General features: G+C 35.6%; 1 protein-coding gene across 1 annotated transcript in view; it reads left to right on the top strand.

Annotated features, from left to right (window-relative positions):
- MALRD1 (MAM and LDL receptor class A domain containing 1) overlaps positions 1 to 22,751 on the top strand; it is a 253,692-nt gene that overhangs the window by 6,871 nt on the left and 224,070 nt on the right. The window contains exons 4-8 of the mRNA XM_032182284.1: positions 73 to 231; positions 5,654 to 5,747; positions 10,068 to 10,211; positions 14,935 to 15,092; positions 20,615 to 20,707. Of these exons, the coding sequence (XP_032038175.1) occupies positions 73 to 231; positions 5,654 to 5,747; positions 10,068 to 10,211; positions 14,935 to 15,092; positions 20,615 to 20,707 (648 nt within the window). The remainder of the gene's footprint in view (positions 1 to 72; positions 232 to 5,653; positions 5,748 to 10,067; positions 10,212 to 14,934; positions 15,093 to 20,614; positions 20,708 to 22,751) is intronic.

Here is a 22,751-nt window from a genome sequence, read left to right as displayed (position 1 = left end):
GATACATAGTCTTTGTATTTCATTGTTCGTCACAGTACTTCCCTGGAATAATAAGATTTTTTTTTGTCCTAGATTACATTTTATTATTGGATCAGTCAGGGTGGAACACTGATGGTGGGACTTCAAAAGCACTCTAAGGATACGGTTAAAAACATCTGGAAAGGTTCAGGAGAACTGCAAAATCAGTGGAAAGCAAATACCATCACAATCAATAACACTGAAAAGTTTGAGGTGGGTAACTTGAGTTGACTGTAAATTGAACCTGGTAAATGGTTTATAAGTGTGTTTTCTAATTAGACGAATCTAAATATTTTGTAAATGGAAAGCATAAGATAAAGCAGAGAGCACATTTGGAAGCTTAGAATTGGCACTACCAAATACCGCTTGTTCTGATGTCTTGGTGGTATTAAAGCTAAATGCCAAACGTAATTTAAACAATGCCTCATTGTATTATAAATTATCTACCTGCCCATAGAAGTGATATACTTGGGATCTTAATTTTCAATACACTATGCACTTAGGCTCAGTCTAACTGTATTGTTATATATGAGATTTAGTTTATAAATGTGTTGTCTATGAAATACTATTCTATACTGGAAGATACTGCTCTATAGAGATACTTAACTATTCATTGTAGCTTTGTCCTTTATCACAGAACACATGTACATTTATATTTTGCTCAAAGTTGCTGAAAAAATAATCCAAGTCTCTTAGATTATTACAATGTTTTTACATGTACATTTACACAAAGCATTAGAACAATAAATATAACAGGGCTATAATATGGACAATGTATGATCTTTATTATGCAAAATACTGGAGGAAAAGTTGGGAGCAGACAAAAAAAATCAGAGACATTTCCTTCTACAGTAGTTACTGTGAAGAGTTGTTTAGCATACAAACCCGAAGGCAAAGCCTTATTTCAGTAAACCATAAGAATAACATAATTACTTGACGTGCAGAGGTAACATTATGTTAAAACATCACACAAGTCTGGCTTTTCAAAATATTACTTGCCTGCTCAGCCCTGACTAAGTATGTATGCTACAAAATATGTGCAACTCACTCAAGTATCAGTATTGTTACCTGTTGATAACTTACCTTTATCTGATAAAAGTGGATGTTTAGCGATGTGAGATTGTATTGGAAGGCTTTATTTCTATATTTACTTTTTCATTCTTCATACTGTTTAGAAAAATGACTGGGTCTGGGAAATGACTGGGACTGGGTCTGTCAATATAATATTCAGTCTTTCTGCCTCTAAACTGCTGGATCAAATCCTAATTAGATTATGGCTTGCCAACCTTATTATCATTTGGCCTCTGAAAAGTGAGTGGATAGGCACAGCCAGCTTTAAAGAGGCAGTTTTCAAACTTTCCACAATAATCATTACCGTTGTCTGAAGAAATGTAGCTGGGCACCTCACCAAACACAGAGAACAAAGCTGAGCAAACTTCCTTCTTTGGTTGCAAGTTTTCCCTCCAATGACAGCTAGCAAGATGCTGGTCATGCAAGTGGATGGAATTTATTTACATTTCTGAAATTGTTTTTTTTTTTTGTTTGTTTGTTTGTTTGTTTGTTTTGTTTTGTTTTGTTTTTTCATTTATGTATTTTTTTTTCATCGTAGCCTTACAGGGCTGTCTGTAGCATTTTTCAATAAAAAGTTTCCAGTTATGCACAAATTAACTTGGAAAAAGCTCTTGTAATATAATTAATAATTGTGCAGGTTTATCACACCAGCATGGAAAATTCCCATTGCAGTGGAAATATTAGAAATATAATTTATTTTCTGTTCCAAACTAGCAAAATAATCAAAGTCTTTAACCTTGTCATGGCCTGACATTTAATCTCTCTCAATAAATTGTCATGTCCATTGAATATTTTGATTATACTTTCAGATTTCTTACTTAGAAAATTTCTTAGTAATGATTACATTTTCTATGGAAAAAAAATGAATAGCAAACAAGCACCTTTCTGTGCAAAATATTTTTTGAAATACAGTGCTTGAATATTTTTCATCAATTTTTCAAGCACAATAGAGGTGAGATTTTAATTAAAACCAGCCTCAGCTGCTTATTTACTTTCCCAGCTTTTGATACGGACTGTTTAATACCTTTTGCCTCTTCCTCCTTCTCATCAAAACAAACAAACAGAAAAAATATTGACTGTCTTTACAGGGTAGTGTTTTGTTTTTTGGCTTTCAAATATCTCCACTTATAGGGAATTCTGAAACATGAAGATTATCACTGCTTTAATTTTCCAGCACAACCCAATCTCGCTATATCTGTTTTGGCTGGTTTATGGAGAACTAAGTTCTGGTTTGCTCTCCTAAACTACTTTTACTCCCTTTTATTGAGAACAAACTTCTGCTTCACAGATTTGAACAACAGTAAAGGTTTTGGACTTGAGGGATTCTATTCTGTTTGTGGTCATTTCCTGTCTTTAATCTTGGTCTCTTCTGCTGCAATGGGAATGTTTTGGGAAACCCTGCTTGTGTCAGACATTCACGCTGTATTTGCTGCTAATGGAGCTGCAGCACTAATTTGTTCTGACAGCCATAGAAATGGTGTATTTATGTAGCACTTGTTAATTACTGTTACAAGCAAATGCTGTCATTAGTAGATATTTTCATCACAGACTTCTGGACTGGAGAGCTCTAGAGTTTGTTTGAAAAGGAAAACTGAACAGTCTTGCTCAAGTGTGGATAGGAAATGGTTTGGTTATTACTAGATTGTACCCCTGGTTATCTGCTGGTAAAGCCATGGTAATTTATTTATTTTTTTTCTTTAGACTCAGGAAGAGATGGATGTGTCTAGCATTTCTGTCACTGAGGAAGTGGGGAAGTTAAGACATGATGAGGAAAAAAATAGAAACGGCACTTCTCTAGTGAGATGGGATCAGAGTTGCAGTGCTGACTCTGTTCCCAATCCAGTCAATAGTTAGCCTTTCACAGACTTCAGGGCATCTGGCTCCACTCCTATGGTTAATTGCCTTTAATAGAAATAAATATTTTCTTTTATCCTTGGAGAAACTTCCCTGGGCATTCAGAGCATCAGGATGTGTATATCTCTGGTTGTACAATGCCAGGATAAATTGATTTTGCAGGCTGAAAAACCTTTTGCACAGGTCAAGTACACACTAAAACAACACACACACAATTCTTTTGCTGAATTGTGTAATCTTGTAGAGTGAAATAGTGTACTGTTGATGATAAAACCTGCATTTTACCTATAAATTCTGGAACAATTCCTTACCCTCAAAGGATGCACAAAATTACCCCCAAAGTTTAATGTTTTAAAAGTTGTTACTTAGATAATTCTGTACATTCACTATTAAGAGCTAGATTGTGCCTCTAGGTAGATTGTGTCCCTAGGACTCAGGAAAAGCCTAGAGTGGTAATATCTAAAGAGATGGCTAGGAAATCATTTAGAGAATGTTATTTGTATGTTTAATTTTGGGGGGGTATGTGTGTTTTTGTATTTTACTTGCATCCCTAAACTAGAAAGCTAGGTTTCAGAGACTTCTTTTAGTTGTCAGTGGTGTCGCGTTAAGGGGTGTAGCTGATTAACCGTTACGGGCCCGGTCGGATTCAGAGTACTGTACCAGTCGGACATTCACCAAAAACACCTTAACCGTCTGGGGGTCCCATCAGACATTCACCAAAAACGCATTAACCGTCTGGGGGTCTGTTCAGACATTCACCAAAAACGCATTAACCATCTGGGGGTCTGGTTGGATTCAGAACACTGAACTATCACGGATAACCACCCTTACCCTAGTTGCACTTAATGAGAGCTATCACAATGCAATCAAGTATGGTTTATTACAGCAACAGATAATCAGGTTCTTTTGGATTGCCAGCGATAGTGACTGTCTTCAAAAGCAAGCTAGTATGCATGAAATACACAGGTGTTATAGGTGTTATAGGTGTTACAGATGTTATAGATGTTACAGGTGTTACAGGTGTTACAGGTGCGCAGCCTAGAAATAAATGCGTTAAAAGGATCAAAGACTCTATAGAGATTTATAAGCAAATATTCAGATCTCACCCAAAGGCGTCCCAATGGGAGGGGGAGAGAGGGTCAGCCCGTCAACTGATCCCAGGAGTCAGGAGGTCCTAAGGATGTTGTATTTCCTCAGGATGGTATCTCCCCTGACGGTGGTATCTTTCCTGACATCCCCTCTCTCTTGGGCCAATTTATATTGTTTTCTATCTTTTAGGTGGAGCTTGAGTGGCTCTAGTCAAGCATATCTTAGTTATGATTGGTGTAAAGTTTTCCCGTCTCCGTTTAAAGTAATAGGCTCCGAGAAATTCAGTGCGCATGCTCAGTGAGGGGTGGTCGTGCCTTGGAGGCGGGTAGCTTTTGGGATGGAGGTGTGTTTTGGTATTATAGTGATATTATAATGAACAAAAAGTACACTAGGGTACAGCATTTGTCAAAACATGACAGGTCTTTGGCTCAGGGTGGCAAAAAGTGCAGCTTTGTGCACAAGAACAATCGAGGCCCCACCTGGTTACAGAGCCTAGCCGTGGTATCTCCACTCCACTCTACGCTCCGCGCTGTTCCTTAGAGCTAGCACACCAAGTTTCCCCAGCGCGATAGCATCTAAGGTTGGGAGCCTAGGGAACGCTCAGGTAATGCAGTTATGCCCTACCCTGAAAGCCTCTTCAATGCTGTACCGTTTCCTTAAAAATGTGAATGTTAGTTTTATTTTCCTAGTTACTTCAGGCATTTACACCACAAGTGGAAAAAGAAGGTAATTCAGAGCATGAGACTAATTTATTGAATTATCCTGTAGCACAGCCTATCTTCATACATCTATGCTTGCCTCTAACATTAAGCACTATAAATCATTGCTTCTTCCAAGGACTGTGGATGCTCAATCCTCTTCTAATTCACTACACAAAAACTGATGAATTGTGGTATAGTCACTACATTTACTAAAGTAGACAGAAATCTGTCCTTAAGACAGAAATGTTGACTATTTGTAGCTTCATCTATATGGAAGGCTTTGTTAGGAAAAGTATTGCTGTTGTATTATTAGAGCAGAATAACTGTTGAGTTTTGCTTTTCAGAGTACTCCTCAAGGTTTGTTTTGGCTAAAGCCTTGTTAATGAAAGGTTTCTGACTGAAATAGTGTTTGATGCCCTGGCTTTAGTACAGGTCTCTGATAAATTTTGAAAATAACCAGGAAAGGTTCATGTTTCCAGTCTCAGGGGAAGAATGGTTTGATAAAACACAACACTCTCAATTTCCTAAATATTATGATCCCTGCTTAGGTTTTAATGTATTTTGTTGTGGTTTCTAGATACTTCATTTTAATTGCAACTTCATTCTTGATTTAGATGATATATCTGTGCTGACAAGCCACAGATATGTGCAAAAGCCACTAAAGTAATTCTCCAAAATTAAGTCTATGACTCGAGTTCTTGTTTCTAATAGAAACCATATAGACAAGACTGAAGTATCTTGGAAGGTGGTTGGTAGTTTTTTTTTTTTTTTTTTTTTTTTTTTTTTTTTTTTTTTTTTTTTTTTTTTTTTTTTTCTGTTGTTTCTTTGTTTGATTGGTTAGTTTTAGTTTTGATTTTGCCCCCTTCATCTATTGCACTGGTAAATACCATTTCTTGTTGATTTGCTGTTAAATTCTGTAGGTTGTCTTTCGGGCGATGGTGGAAACCCAGAGGCAAAATGCAACTGTTGCAATTGATGATATTTCTTTCAGTGAAGGATGTTCTCCAGCATTTGGTAAGCATACTTTTTTTTTTTTCCTTTTTCTTTTTCCTTTTTTTCTTTTTTTTTTTTTCTTCTTCTTTTTTTTTTTTTTTTTTTTTTTTTTTTTCCTGGAAACAGATAATTTTGCTTTGTCTTTCCCTTTGATTAGAATACAAACACAAAGAGAACCATATGCTACTCTAAAGCTTTCTTAACTCCACGTTATCACATTTTCATTCCCCCAAACCATTAGCTGTCATATTACATCTAAACAGAGTTACAAAGAATGAAAATAAACACCTTAAGACATCTGGTATGTTACACCATACATATAGACATACATATATACACTGGGAGCTCCCTGCAACAAGGAGCAAACCAAGGTCTCAGTGGGCAGAAAATATCTTTGGCCAGAAACAGGCCAAAGAACTAATTGTTTCAGACAGCTCAGGAAAAGCCTTGGAGCTGACTTTAGGGAGATTCCTAAGAAACTTGTGTGTGTTTTTAAATGTGTAAAAGGTCCTGCTCCTCAGTTGTAGTGGGGATATTTTGTTCTGCTCTGCTACATCCAAGAGCTGTAATGTCAGGCTGGTCAGCTCTGCAGCTGAATCATCTGTGCATGTCGGGATTCTTCAGCAAAATATTTCATATTTCTCTTTCTAACCCAACACACTTTCATGGGAAAAGAATGCAACATATCCTAGTAAAAAAATAGATTACTTGTTGCCCTCTATTACACAAGAAGATTTCACTGTGGCACCCAGTCTGCAGCCTCAGGTGAGTACAGTCCTGATTCAAACTACTACCCACTTTGATTCCTGCCTCTGAGTCACAGCACAAATGATGAGAATTTGGTCTTTAAATTTAACATGAGAGGATGAGATATGGAATGCTATATTTAACACATACCCAGCTAGGTCTCATGAAAGTTTGTTTGTTTGTTTGTTTGTTTTACAGCATTCTAAAATAAAGCTCTCTGGAAGTCCCATTGGGGAAACAGATGCATGTGGTTATTAACATTTTAGAGTGCTGAGCAATCACAGGCAGAGTGCTGTTAAGAACAAGACACAAATATAACTGTAATGATTCAAAGAGAGTCTGTATTGGAGAAGTGAAATTTAGGCTAACTAAGCTTGATTATCTGTCATGTTTCAACTGATGTATCTGTCCATGTTTCAACTTTCTTGAAATGGACAATTATATAAATGTTTTCATGCCAGGGCCCATTCTACTTTTCTGTTTTGTAAAAGTTTTCTAGCAGTAAATTACAACATAAATGAGCAAAGGTGGGGATTTTAAAACCTTGAGCATACTTGCCTATGAACTCAAGTAAAGTGTACAATGTACTTTAGTTGCAAAATTAATTTGAAACTGAATGAAAAGAGGACAGGTGTAGGATTCTCCACAACTTCACTCTATTCCTTGGAGGATTTCTGCAGATAAAAGGTTCAAAATAGAAAAATAAAAAAATAAAAATGCATCTCCAAAATATAGTAACGTACGTGACTGTTTAAACAGGTCTTGTTGGTAGATATAAATCTCTCTTAACAAATATATTGGCTTTTTTCCTAAACAGAGTGCTTCTAAAGCAAACAAAAATGAAAAGAACATCAGCCACACAGATCAAATACTGTTGTAAAGAGAGGAAAAAGTTAAAAATAGAAACAAAAATAGGGTGAGCTTATAAAATAAAAATAAACAGAGCTTATAAATCTAAGTGCTAAAATTACCTTAGGTGATGGCTGTTGAAGTACATGTATATAGTGAGGCATACAGATTGAACTACAGAACTCAAGCATATTCTAATAAGAATTCATTCTTATTCTGTGCCTCCACATTAGGAGAAGTGAACTTCATTAAGAGACATCTAAATTGTTCCCAACAGCCAAAAACAGGGTCAAAGGATCTTAATTTTCTCCCTGAAAGAGGAATTTTACTGTTGAACATCTTCCAATAATTAAAACAAAAGGTCAGATTAATAGTAGCTTGAATTTGAAATAACTTTTTTCTGTAGTCGTTACGGAATCTCTGGATAAATTTTAAACGAAGACCACTTTAATTGCATAAAATTTGTAGTTAAAAATTACATTTCTAATGTACGCTAACATATCTATGTGAAATGACCTTTTCATTTGTATTCATTCATATGATGTTGTTGCTAGAGTCATGAGTAAAGTAGCTTACGTATTTGTGCTTTCAGGAGTCTCCTGATCCAAACTCTGCTGGATAAATATAAATGTAATTTCATTATGTTTTTTTTTTTTTTTTTTCCCTACTCATTCCTCCCCAGAATGCACCACTTCAGTTTCTTGTCCAGTTTTCCTAAACAGCAAACTTCATACATTAAAAAAAAAAAAAAAAAAAAAAAAAGAAAGTCTTCTATCCTCAGTCTTCCCAACACCTGCAAAATTTATTCAGTTATCACTCAATTACTATTTCAGATGTCAATAGAAAATATTAACATTATGTTCTAGAACATATGTAACACAATATCCTATAATTATAGTTCTAGTATGCCTTCCATTCAAAGACTTTATATTCTTATCTGAGTATCTGTAATTGCCCTGCAGAAGTGTCTCTTGAAAACTGGCAAATTGTGTATACAAAGACTGTCTTTTATTAAGACTGTCATTCTGCGCTTGCCACAGGGATAAGAAAAAAGAGCCCCAGGGCATTAAATTGGAATACTAAAAAGGAGAATGAGGTGTTTGTGTTGTCCTCCTGAAGCTGCTTGTAATGCAAAAGTAGTTTACCTTGTCTGCAAAACTAGTGTGACTTTTATTGCTATTTTGTTGTTGTTGTTAAATCTCTCCTGGAAAACTGGAGTAACTGTTATATGTGCTACTTATAATATATACATTTTTACAAATTCCAGTATGAGTATTTCAACTGGCAACATCTCAGCTAAATTAAAATCCCTGTGTAATTTTTGTAGCACGTCAGCCTACAAAGATGTAGACTTTAGTATGAAACATGCAGAACTAAGTGTGGGGTCATTCAGATGACTAGTTAAGACCAGGTTGGATGAGGCCCTGGGCAACCTAATCTAGTGGCATCCTTGCTCATGGCAGGGGGATTGGAACTAGTTTTTAAGGTCCCTTCCAACCCAAGCCACTCTGATTCTATTGCAGGGATGGGTGGCAGAAAATCCAAAATGTTAAACTCACAGTTATCAGTTGCTGTAGAATGAAAATCTAGAAAATTTATTGGTTTATTTCAAGAGACTGAGGTTACTGTCAAAAGAAAAAAAAAATCTTATTTACAATGGAATAAAAAAAATGCAGAATGAATAAAAAAAAATCCACTAATTTGTGTTTAATGATGAGCTTGGCTCTCCCTTTGAGTTTACTTGTAACTCTTTTTAAGTGTTGAAATTTGAAGAATAGACTTCTTTCATCCTTTTATAGACAATTTTAAAATTTTGCATTTTCCATTGGAAATAAGTTGCAAACAGGCTTTTCTCATAACCATGGTTGCATGGTTATACAACACCAAAATAAAGGAGGAAATGTGAGGTTTATAGGACCAGCAGGACAGGACATTTTACTGAGATGTCGGTATTGTGAATAAAACAGTAACTTTAAGATGTGGTGGACAGAAATGTGTATTTATACTGACATAAAGTTGATTCCTCAGTAAAGAATCTTCTTGTTCCCTCTGAGATATTCTGACTGCTATTTAAAAGTCCATCTTAACCAGAAGATTGTCTTTCCCCAGCAATAATATTAAAAAGTGGAACTTCTGTTACCATATTGTAATTCTGCTTAAAATCATGACTTTCTTCCTCTAGCCATAATTAATTACAGAAATTTTACAACTACAACCTAGCATCTCAAGCTTCAAGAATGTAAAAAGTTATTGAAATAGTATAGTTGTGTTCAGAGCTTTTTGGTTCTAAAATGAAGTGTTCTGATGCAAATATTATGGAGATACTACTGAGGTGAACCTCTCAGTTTGAAATAATTTTATGGTAGCATTATGTAGAAAAGTACATAGATATTTCTCTTCACGACAAGTAATTTTTGATATTTTCTGGCAACTCTCTCTGTGGAAGTGAATACACCAAAGTTGCAATGATCACATAAGGAAAATAGTAGTCTGTTTCTCCAAATAATAATAATAAAGCATCTGTCTTTAGTGTTTGTTTGTTTGTTTGTTTGTTTTTTAATGATATCATTCAGGGCTGCAGACTGAAATACAAAATGACACTCAATGATAGACTGACCACTTTTTAGTTAACCAGAGTCAGAAAGGCTGCCAAAAAGTTTAATAAGCATATATTTCTGATGGGAAATAGTATTCTAAATGATAACTTCTTAAGAAGCTGAATGACTGCTTTCCTTTATCTTTTAGCACTGCAGACTTCCAGCTTTGAACTTGGTATGTGCGAGTGGAATTCGGATCAGCCAGCTGAGCTTGTTTCTTGGACACAACTAAAAACTGGCCACAGGGTTGCCTCTTGTTTTTCTATGAAATCTTGCAGCAATAATACTGAAGGTGAGAAACTTAAGTTAATGCATAGTTGCTAGCTGTCATGAAGAACATAGAGCTTTTTGGAAAAAGGTGGTGACCCAGTATGGAAACAGATCAAAACCACAAAAAGTAATTGTATGAATTTGTACTTAAGTTAGCCTTTGCTGTTCTGTTTAGTAAGGGTGCTGTGAACATATGTACTGGCAAGATATGGAAGATTTTAACATAAGAATTCCAATATAAACTTATATTTGCTTTACTCTACAGTTAAATCTTTGTATGTCTTTTGGTGACATTAAATCCAACAAAGCCCTTGCATGTTTTTGTTTGTTTTGATGCTTGTCTGTTTTACCTATGTAGTATTACTCTGAGCACATGATCAGCACATTCATTCTAAACATGTAATTAGGTGAGCTGTAGAGAAACACTCATTATACAAAGTAGTTTGTTACTCTTGAAGGCAAAACAGAAATAATGTAGTTGCAATTTTCAGAAGTAATGAGTATCACCTGATTTTGAAACCACTGTATAGTGCTTATCTACACATTTATGGAAAATATTTATACACATTTATGGGAAATATGGGAAATAAAAAGTCTCTATTGAGACTGCCTTCAGAGGGATTAAGGGAAAATTACTAATTTGTAATGGTGTGGTTTGTGATGCAGCTTTGAGGAACTGATAGTGTGGAGATTACTGCTTGAACTCTGAGCCCATAGAAACGTGCTCAATCTCACTGATAGCAACAGAATGAGTGATTAGGTATTGTTTTAGTTTGAGAAATATTTCAGCAGTAATTGTTGACATTTATTTCAATAGTCTCTAGGAAATGTAAGTCAAGTTACAATAAAACAGCAAGCAAAATGCATATAAGCACAATTTAAATGTTTTTATTATTATTATTATTATTATTTTTATGTTTTTAAGATAGAATCTATGTACTGCAGAGTGTATGTAGTAATAGAGATGATTTTATCTTAAAAATAAAAGCATGGCACCTTTGAATTTCCAAAGGGACATGTAACAAAAAAAAAAAAAAAAAAAAAGAGAGAGAGAGAGAGAGAGAGACTTTATTTAAAACACCTCCTTGAGAGATGTTGCATCAGTGCCATATCTTAATGTGATAACTCAAGGGTTAGTAATTGATATGGGTTTCCCTTTTATGGCAATATTGAGCTAACAGAAATGATACTGAAATTCTATGAGTAGCTTTTACAGGACTGGTTTACAAGAAACCTCTACAGAAGCAGAATGCATATTGAAATGCCTATTGAATAAGGGGCTTAACGGGCTTCATTATTATATGAATATGAACAGGCAGTTGAGTAGTCCGAACACAAAGAACTGTTTGGGGATACTCTCTATTCTTCCATATCATAAAGAAAAATAGAAAACCTGAGAACAAAGAAGTATCAAAACAGCACACAGCAGTTAAGTCTTCGTTAACATTGGAAGATATTGAGAAATTTGAAGTATAACAACAACTCATGTCACAATACATTTAACATTTCTATTCGTGCAGATTTCAAGGCATAAATTAAAAAGTTAGACATTAACTAAAATTCTAAAACCTAAAGAATTGGTATGCAAACTGAAAAAATGTCATGCTTGAGGGCTTAGAATTGCAGTGCAAATAGAGCTTGACTAAGATCTGGCTTCTGATTTTGATCAAAGCTTTCACTGTTATAAATAGAAGAGGGGTAAGGAACTAAATTATGAAGCAGAGGTCTAGACAATTATATTTATAAAGAAAGGATTGCTTATAGGCTTTGCATAATCCTTCTTTCTTGGTATTTTTAAATTTAATAAAATACTTTGTCCTTGGCTGACTTTTTTTCTTTGTTCTTTTATTGCTTCTTCTCTCCAGTGTTGTATTGTGGGCACTTTCACCATAACTTTTTCTCTTAATTTCTCTAGTGTCAAAAGTTTTTACAGAGGTTTTATATTCCCATTTAATGTTGTTCTGAAAGTACATTTTTGCTCTGTTTTTCCTCTTGGTGTTCCCTGCATGCTATACAGTTTCCCTAGTTCATTTTTCTTATATTGGATTCATTTATTTTCCTACATCTGAGGTAATATTTATTTAATAAGATACCGTTGAAACTGATTCTCTGCATAATAAAAACAATGCTTATGAGATGAAGAAAAAGAAAAAAATATGTCCATGTCTTTTAAACTCAATATTTCATGGGTAACTGTAACGAAGAAAATTCCTCAAGTTTAACATGAAAATAGTCTAATTTTTAGATTATATTTATCCTATTGTGCTACTTTTTAATTTTTACTTTTTATCCTTCATTTCTGAGTTCATGAAAATTTATCTCCAAAGAGTGGAAACAAGGTCAATTCAGATTTAAACTTTTTTTTCCCCAAAATGGTTGAGTGGGAAAGTTAAAAAGGGCTTGTTCAGATACATTTGTCCTGCTAGAGAAGAGAGCTTGGTAGAAAAGAAAAGCTGGCATTCTGTGGCTTAATTTCGACTGAAGGCTTTCAGTCTAAAGCTTCTAGAATTTAGTCTAGAAGCTTGTAACCTAGATTAAAAGTCATGAAATGGAAAAACAGAGACAAGCAGATAAATATATATAGGTTTTGAGCTTTCAGCGTAGCAGGATGTAAGCAGGATGTTCAATCCCAGCTCTAAGATGACTTTGAACCACCTCAGCAACAAATTGTAAGGTCTGTTTCTACTTGTGTTCCACTGCAGTTGGAATTTTCCAGAAAGATCAGCCATTAAGACTTTGTTTATTAATTTTTTCTTCGAAACTGAAAGAAAAAAAAATAATCTATATAAAACCTGATTAAGCAGCCACAAGGGAAAAAAAAAAAAAAAAGGTTTTATGGAAAGACATTAGCCTATGAGTGTCCTCCTGGCAGTGATCCCAGAGTTTCTTGCCAGAAATGCACACATCTCTGCAACTTGATAGCCCTATTACCAAGTTGGCAGGAATGAAATGACTTTTCTGGGACTTCTGTTTCTACAAGCTTGGGGAAGCTTGGCACTACAGAAAAATAAATTCTTGAAAATTTGAGAGAGCAATACACAAAGAAATTCAGAGCATAAACACTAAAATACTATGCAGTCTATTGAACTGAAGGAAATCCGGACCTTAGAAAAGATCTGCAAAATTTGTAAATAATGAAAGAAAAATATTCCTAATGCCATTAATCTTTAGACAGCTAATCAATAGATGGTGTCTAAAGGTAATATAGTTAAAGTTTCACTGGAAGAGGGAAACAAAGGTATAGCACAGTATTTTGCCTGTCCAGTTAAACTGACATGGTTCTACCTACACAGGCTACATGGTTCTACCTACACAGGCTATAGAGAGGGGAGAAAGAAGTCAGTATTTGCTGGATGAAAGTTTCTGGAGTCTCCATTTCTGAAGATAGCCTCAATTTATCTTAGAAGCATTCACTTTAACTCCACTTTGTCTTGTTTTTAAAAGATTCTGAAATTTTAAATGAAAGAAGAAAAAAAATACTCATTATCATTGAGATTAGTAAACAAGATTAGTTTGGTTTTATAACAGCATCAGAGAATTCTGAATTCAGACATAGATCTAACATTAATGTATATTTCTCTTCTGCAGAAGTCAATAGCTATATAAATATAGATGCTGTGTTGATGTCTTTCAAATAGAATCCTGGGTTACATCTGTAATATTCCATTTCTATCCAGTGTAACTGCTGTGTCAGTAAATTACAAACCTAATTCCAATGAAATTGCAAGCATGTATTTCAATGTAAAAAGTTGTATAGCACAGAGTAAACTGCCAAACTGCCAACAATGAAAAGGAAAGGAATGGAAAAACAAACAAACTAACTAACTAACAAACAAAAAACTTGTGAAATGATGGTTTCTCCCTTCAGCTTGAAATAACCTATGTAGCATCTGCATTTGAGATAACTTGCATTTAGAAATGAACACAGAAACTTCAAACTTAAGACCTTTGATCAGTCCTTGTTTATTATTTTAATAGATACTTCTGAAGGCAGTAAAACATTCAGTGATTCATTGCAGAGGGAGAGGGGAACCTGCTATATTTGATTAAAAAAGTATTTAGCCTTTTTACTTCTGAAAGATAAAAGACACTGTTAAAGGGATGGAGTACTATTTTAGATCTCTGTAGGAATGCTTTTATAAGGAGCAGTAGATCAAGAAGAGCACAAAATGCTTTCCTGCCTGCTTCAGATGGAAAGACAATGCACTCCCAATATTTTGTTGCAGAAATTCTGGCTGAGAAATAAAAACCTTAATTAAGCATGGTGGAGATGCAACTGTCTCCTGTATCTGTAAGAAAGAAGAACAAATTTCCCCTTATTTTGAAAAGCCCAAAGAAATATTACTGGGGAAAAAAAATAATCCTGGAAAACATAATAGGAAGAGAGAAAAAGCAGTTTCCAAATAAATTTGAGATAGGGATTGAATGGTTGTGAATTTAAGGAGGCTGAGCTGAATATGGGCCTGCTCACAGCTTTTAACACACAAAGAACTTCAAGATACTGTCAACTGATGTCATTCTTGGTTGCTGGGACTACTCTGTAAGTCAAATGCAGATAGATATCTATCTTTTTAATAGGAAATGCTTAGGTGACATCCAAGTCACATAATCAGCATGACAATCAGATTGCAGTGTGGGGGATAAGGGGACCATGGTTTAATTGCAGCAAAGCAGTCCTTACTTTTGCAGACTGAGATACAAAAGATACATTTTGTGAAAAAGTGCACTTTTTTTTTCATTTTCAGGCTGTGTGGTGTGGTTAGAAGCTAATGACAATGCATTATACGAAAGTGCTTATCTTAACAGCTCCATGTGTCATTGCTCCAGCAAGAATTGCCATTTTCAATTTCATTACTCCATGGCAGATAGCAGCGTTCTCAAGGCACTACTGTATACTAATCAGGTAAGAAGAAGCATGCATTCATTTTCAAATGATCAAGAAGAGGCAGCTGAGCTTTTACCAGCAAAAATTTAAGGATATATGCCTGCTAGTACATGCAGGCCCCCTGAGTTAGTCTGTGCAAGCAGTAACTTTGTATCATTCTACTGATGAATGCAGTTGTAAAACCTGGGTATTTGACTGTCAGCTATAAATTAATTCGATGGTTGAATGTTCTGCAATAAGACTTCAAGGAGAAGCTCCAGCTACTATAGAATTAAATGATTTGGAGATTTCAAGGGAAGAATCTGCAGCAGCTTTTCTAGCCTCCCTTCCTCACTGGAAATGGGAAAATCAGTAGCAGGAAAGCTTGAACTATGCATGTTCTCTATGGAAACACAGAATAAAGGAAAGTTGCTGGCTCAGTATGTCTGGAAAGCACTTACTTAGCCACTTGATTAAATTTGTCCACTGTTCCAGAGCAGTAATTTTCTTTTTCTTTTACCTATTAATAGATAGAACAGCCATGTCAAACTGAAACACAAATGCCATTTGAACAGTGAAAACCATTTCCTTCTTTCTTACTTAACTGTTGTGGAGAATTTCTATGCATAGAATGTCCTCTTTTGAAAGCCTTGTTTAATAACTTAGTATTGATGCTGTAGTACTTTTACTTAATAAAAGCAAGAATAGGGCAGCTGGTCTTGCTGAGTTAATGTCTCATATCTTGATGTTGGAGCTAAATTATTTTCACCCATCAACACAGATATTTAAAAAGGCCGATCCACCTCACACTTAATTTACAAAGCTAAGATGCAAAAAAAGCCCCAACACTATTGAGGGGTCTAAATATAGGAACAAGTAATAAACATCTTACTCTCTCCCCCTGCATCTTCGAGTATTCATGAAAAAGACTTCAAGCTCTTGCTCATTTTTTGTCCATAAAGAGGGAATAATTATGTTTTTCAGTGACCTATTACTGTGTCAGGGAACTGTAACATAATCAGTGTTCAGGTCAGAATAAATGGAGATTTGGGCTATAATGCTTGCCAATAAATTCACAGGTATGATTATGGTAACCTTGAGACAGATTAGCAATCTTGATTTTTATGGTTTGTCTAAGTAGCATCAATGGATCCTGTTTAAGAGTTGTTTTTTTTTTTTTCCCTTAAAATGCAGCAAAACATATAAGCCAAAAAAAAAAAAAAAAAAAAAAAAAAAAATGGTATTTGAGTTCCCATAGTGTTGGGAGCCTACATTCAATTAACTGATAAATAATTCCTCACATATGTATCGGATGTACATTTTTGGCAGCTTTTAAATCAGTTCAGTCTACTCTGTTTCCATGAATTCTTATATCATTTTGATGCTTGACTTGAATTTCTCCTTCAGTCAGAAGTGTGTTTTGTGAATGTAGACTTATTTAGAGATGATGTAAGTTACTCATATTGCAGAATTTGGCAGAAAAATCTTCAAAAATATGTTTTTTTCAGTAGCTTTAAAAATGAAAGCTAGCAGACTCACTGTAAAACTTCTTACATGAATGGGGAAGTAGCTTTTACACATTTTGCTATTGTATTGTTAAACTCTTTATGAAAAACAAATGAATTTTCAAAAGAAGCCAAATACTGAGAAATGGAAACGTGAGCCTGATTCTGATCCCAGAAGACAACAGAGTGCCTGTCCTGGGGGCCATCAGTCAAAATAACCTCTCAATTGCATGGTCCAGTACCGTGCAGGTTCCCCACTGTCATTTTGCTGTTTTTAATGGTTAGAACCTATCTCAGAATAATTCTTACTATGTTCCAGTACTGATAAAACTGACACAGAGACTGGACATTTAATGCAGTTCTTGGTATGGTTCTCAGAGCACAAAGTACTGCAGATGTTACAGATGTATCCCTAACCTTCCTCACCTTTTTAACAGATAATCCACAGATCATAGAATCGTAAAATCATGGAATCATTTAAGTTGGAAAAGACCTATAAGACCATCTATTCCAACCTTCAAATAGGTGAATTTGTTTTCTAATATTGATATTATGACATTGGATGATATGGAATTTAAATTGCTCTTAGAAATGGAGAAGAATAGTGAACATAGACTTTTTTGTGTGTCTATATATGCACTAAATCTCAATTTGCTCAAAGAATGTTGTACGAGATTGTTAAGAGTTTCACCAAAGTCAAGTCACTTCTGTTTTTTCAAGGCTGTTTATTATGTCAAAAAGTAGCAGATTACACTGGCTGAATGTGAGTTGTTTCTCAACAGAAGCAGCTAATGGACACTTCTCATTTCCTAATTCTCTACCTGCTTACAAGATTATTGTTACCAATTCGTTCCAGTGTCTTATGTGTTGTCACCTTTCAGCCGATTAGGCTGTAATTGCATAGTCTATGCTTTTACCTTACCTTACCTTACCTTACCTTACCTTACCTTACCTTACCTTACCTTACCTTACCTTTCAAGAGAACAGGGAGCACAAATCTGTAGTTTCCTACATATTCTCAAAGTTAATTTCTGATAGTAAGATACTCCCTTCATTATTTATCTTTCCTGGTCCCCTTCCAATTTTAGTACTTCTAGCTTACTTATCTTTAATATTCTATTTCAGCCCGTGATTGCATTCACATTTGGCAATATTGTCTTCAGCATTTGATAAATTTTAAACTTTTATTTGAAAACTTAAACCAGAGACGATATTGTTGAGTTCAGTATATCACATGCCCTCTATTACTTGATCATTCCTCCCATTTAGATGAACATAAAATGATAAAAGATTATTTTGACCTATGCTTATATGTGCAAGCATGTTTTTACCCTAATACGCTAAAATTTCTGCAAGTGTTCAGCAATGCTTGCAAAGTCCATGCAAGTACACTCTTCGGTAAAAGCAAAAGGTGGTCATTAATCATTTTGAGGCAACAAATAAGCATTTGTTCCAAATTACTCTGAAATGAAAAAAAGGGGGAGGGGGGGAGAGAGACAAAATGATGAGTGTGATGAGTGCAGTTGCATAGCAGTATGTGAATGTACCTGTAGAGAAATGTCAAAAATAAAAAATGTGGTTTAGAAATGGACTTGATAAGAAAAAATCATGATCGTCTCTTCCATTCTTCAAAACCAAGTAGCATTATCTTAAAAAAAAAAAAAAAAAAAAAAAAAAAAAAGAGAGAGAGAGAGAGAAAAAATAGTAAGAAGGAACACATCCCACAGTTCTTGCTCATCTTAGCCTTACAAAAAAATGGTTTTAGATAGCATTATATCTCGGTAAGGGAAATAGAGAGAAGGTATTTTGAGCAACTGCTCTCCTGCATCACCAAAACAAATCTCAGGGGAAAGTACTGTAAAATCAATACATTGAACCTCCTAAAAGATAGCTAGAAAAGAAAGGAATGTGCTAGAGGGGCTAGCCCATTTATACTAAAATGATGGAAGAATTCCACAGGCAAGACAGATATGACAGAGAAAACATTGTGAGGAAGGGAAATAGTATTATTGGCTTATCATAGTTGTAAAAAATCAGAGGGTAATATCTCTTGCATGTTACAACAGCTAATTTTAAAAGTTGTTGCACCTGAAATGATTTACTGCCTTCAGTGTAAAAACAGGCTAAGAAGCCTGGCACACTGAAAAATCAAGAGTTTACTGACATGAGCTATTTTTATTCAAATAAATCGGAAAGAAAGATGGCCATGGGGATGGGTACCTAAACTGTTAATCTCATGTGAACAAAATTATAGTATTCAGATGTATCCAAATAAATAAATAGTAAATACTTATTCCTACAAGATATACAAGTGTGCTTGAAGCCTGCCTGTATGGATGGATGGAGGAATGTGTACATGTTTAGATACATTAACATACATATTCCTGAAAGCAGACACTTAAGCCACAGGCTTTTAACCATTTTAACCTGCTATGCAGTATGCTTCCTAGTACATCATCCTTGCCTGTGTCTTATATCTGGCTATTGTATTAGTCTACTAACATTAACAAATTTTCTTCAGAAGTTGAAATATTTAGCAAAATCAAGCATGTTTTAAGCAGATTGAAATTTCCTTGAAATTGAAAGACTTTTGGTGAATATCTATCATGTGAACAAGTTGACAAATACCTACATCTTACAGTATTGTGAAAACTCACAGCTGACTTTTATTTCTGAAATCAGTATGGCATGTGGTTTGTCCAAATTTGCTTTCTATGGCATTAGGGTCAGCCTTATCTTGCAGTATTCCATAATTGATCTTGAAGACATATTCAACAGAGTTTTTCAACTTTGTTAATATGTCACAACAGTTGAAGCCTTTATAGGACAATGGGGGTAAGTAATTTGCTAGTGGTCACAAATCATACCAGTGTTGTTCTATTGGCTCAGACCTCTCGGTATATCTAGCAACAGACAGTGTCTTCCTCCTCTTTTTTTATATATTGCAAGGCAGGAAAAAGATAACTGGCCTTGTCTGTAATGTTGGTAGGATTCATATACCTATCATATCCCCTCTTATTCCTCTCATGTAAGGTAAAGGTTTTTACCCTTTCAGTTTCTCTCTGTATGGGAGACTTCCGTTTCTCTTACCCGGCTTCACATTGTTTTCTGAACTGCCTCTAATTCTGTAATACCCTTTGTGGAAAAGATATGACCAGAACTTTGCATTGTATCATAAAAGGCAGTGCAGTGTTGATTCTTGTAATGGTACATCTGTTTGTACATTTATCCTATAGTAAATTTTCCTCCCTTCCACTCCTTTCCTCTCACCTCCCATTCCCTTCCCTTTTGTCTGACTTTCTTGATTTGCTCTATACTGGAGCTGATTCTTGGAAACATTTTATTTAAGTTCACATTGCCATACTTCTTTGTATGAGCTTCAATATTGACAAAAACAGAATGAGCATGAGTTGATTTTGTCAGATTTTTTTCATTAAAAGGATTTTGAGTGCATTCATAAAGGGTCCTTTAGCATATTTAACTTTCTTGCTATACTACTCCTCAGTAGGTATAGTAAATATGGGGATTGAGGTAACTCAAAACATGATTAGGACTTACTTGGTAGTACTCTGCTTGTTTTACTGATTGAAAACAAATGACATGTTTTTAGCACAATTTAAAGGGTAATTTTGACAGACCCCAAAATTTGGTTCTAAGTAAAAAAACAAATTCTAATATTAACACAACTTGGCATGAGTAGTTACTTCTAAAAGAGAAAATAGTGCTGAGAATGCCATGGAAATACATTGTTAAATACAGTCCTAGTATGGTTTAATTTCTATACTAATTTGCTTTAATTTATTACCAAGCTGGCTTCTGATGATTATATATATATATAAGTATATATATAATTAACCCATTTAATCACCATAAGTATGTTTTTCTTGTCCTCTTTGACAAAGACTTTGATGCAAAGATTGCAAACAAATATGTGAAATTGTATTTCCTGATATACATAGCGTTGGTCTGGCTAGGATATGAAAAGATCAATGACATTAAGTGGCATAACTAAGGGTCTAAAAATAACTTCTTAACATCGTATTCTGTGTTCCACAGGAGGAACATATCTTGTGGGAAAACAGCATGACAACTAACAAGGAATGGGCCAAAGTGGATATACAGATACCAAGAGGGCTAGAAAAATTAAAGGTATGAATGTAAAAGACAAGTGTTTGATTTTTGAAAATGTTTTACTTTGTTGTTTATAAGTCTTCTAGGAAGTGTAGGAATTTAAGAAATATATGTATATTGTGAAGGGCTTGCTGTTCTTTGTTGCGTCGCTTGAGTAAAGCTCTGGCCACAAATTAATAAAAGCAGTCTACCTGTTTGTAGCCTAAAGCTCCTGGTCTTAATAATCACAGAATCACAGAATTGTCTAGGTTGGAAGAGACCTCAAGATCATCGAGTCCAACCTCTGACCTAACACTAACAAGTCCTCCACTAAACTATATCGCTAAGTTCAATATCTAAACGTCTTTCAAAGACCTCCGGGGATGGTGACTCAACCACTTCCCCGGGCAGCCCACTCCAATGCCTCACAACCCTCTCAGTAAAGTTCTTCCTAATATCCAACCTAAAACACCCCTGGCGCAACTTTAGCCCGTTCCCCCTCATCCTGTCATCAGGCATGTGGGAGAACAGAACAACCCCCACCTCTCTACAGCCTCCTTTAATGTACTTATAAAGTGCAATAAGGTCGTCCCTGAGCTTCCTTTTCTCCAGACTGAACAAACCCAGCTCCCTCAGCCGCTCCTCATAGGACTTGTTCTCCAGACCCCTCACCAGCTTCATCACCCTTTTCTGGACTCTTTTGAGCACCTCCGTGTTCTTCTTGTAGTGAGGGGCCCAGAACTGAACACAGTGCTCAAGGTGCAGCCTCACCAGAGCTGAGTACAGGGGGACAATCACTTCCCTAGCCCTGCTGGCCACAGTTTCTTATACAAGCCAGGATGCAGTTGGCCTTCTTGGCCACCTGAGCACACTGCTGGCTCATATTCAGCCAACTATCAACCAATACTCCCAGGTCCTTCTCCGCCAGGCAGCTTTCCAACCACTCATCTCCCAGCCTGTAGCTCTGCTTGAGGTTATTGCGCCCCAGGTGGAGGACCCGGCACTTGGCCTTGTTGAACTTCATGCAGTTGACCTCAGCCCATCGGCACAGCCTATCCAGATCCTCCTGCAGAGCCTTCCTACCCTCGAGCAGATCGACACAAGCACCTAACTTGGTGTCATCTGCGAACTTACTGAGGGTGCACTCGATGCCCTCATCCAGATCATCAATAAAGATATTAAAGAGGACTGGCTCCAGTACTGAGCCCTGGGGAACACCACTAGTGACCAATCTCCAACTAGATTTGACTCCATTCACCACAACTCTTTGGGCCCAGCTATCCAGCCAGTTTTTAACCTAACGAAGTATACGCCAGTCCAAGCCACGAGCAGCCAGTTTCTTGAGGAGAATGCTGTGGGAAACGGTGTCAAAAGCCTTGTTGAAGTCAAGGTAGACCACATCCACAGCCTTTCCCTCATCCACCAAGCGCGTCACATAATACCATGCAAGAAAATGCATACACATCTCACCATTCTTTAGGAGGTCATTTGAATCCATCTTATTACCAGCTCATTAAAATACAAATGCTATTAAGTAAAATAATGTGAATGAATTTTTTGTTATGTCAATGGAATGACATAAATCAGTAACTGTGGGAGAGTGTCTTCCCCCCCACCTCCCCCCTTTTTTAAAAAACGTACAGAGAAGAATTACAGGTTTATAATTTACGTAATTTTTGTTTAGATATTTCTTCATAATTCTGTAAATAAGCTTTATATTTTACTGTTTCAACATCAGCTGGATCTGTGTGAAGGACAAAGACCAATCGCTTTTCCTATAAGGAAAAAATAAAGAACCAGATGTGTATAAGATTATCTGTAGTATCCAAAAGTAAATAAACAAAAGACTGCAGAGGTTTTATGCTCTCAGCAGCCCTTATACAAAATATGCTCTCAGCTTTCTTATACAAAAACAGAATGATCACTTGTGCTTAGGGAAGGATAGATACTGTAATTATGTGACCGTGTGACATTTTTAGCACAGCATTCTGCCATTTGAACTAGTAGGGAACTGATAGCATTTTTGGAATTTTGAAGAATTGTCTCTAACAGAAGACTGTTATATATATAATTCTTATTTTTT

The sequence above is a fragment of the Aythya fuligula genome, chromosome 2 (assembly GCF_009819795.1).
Source record: "Aythya fuligula isolate bAytFul2 chromosome 2, bAytFul2.pri, whole genome shotgun sequence".
In the NCBI taxonomy this organism is placed as follows: Eukaryota; Metazoa; Chordata; class Aves; order Anseriformes; family Anatidae; genus Aythya; species Aythya fuligula.
This window is presented reverse-complemented; position numbering and strand designations above follow the sequence as displayed.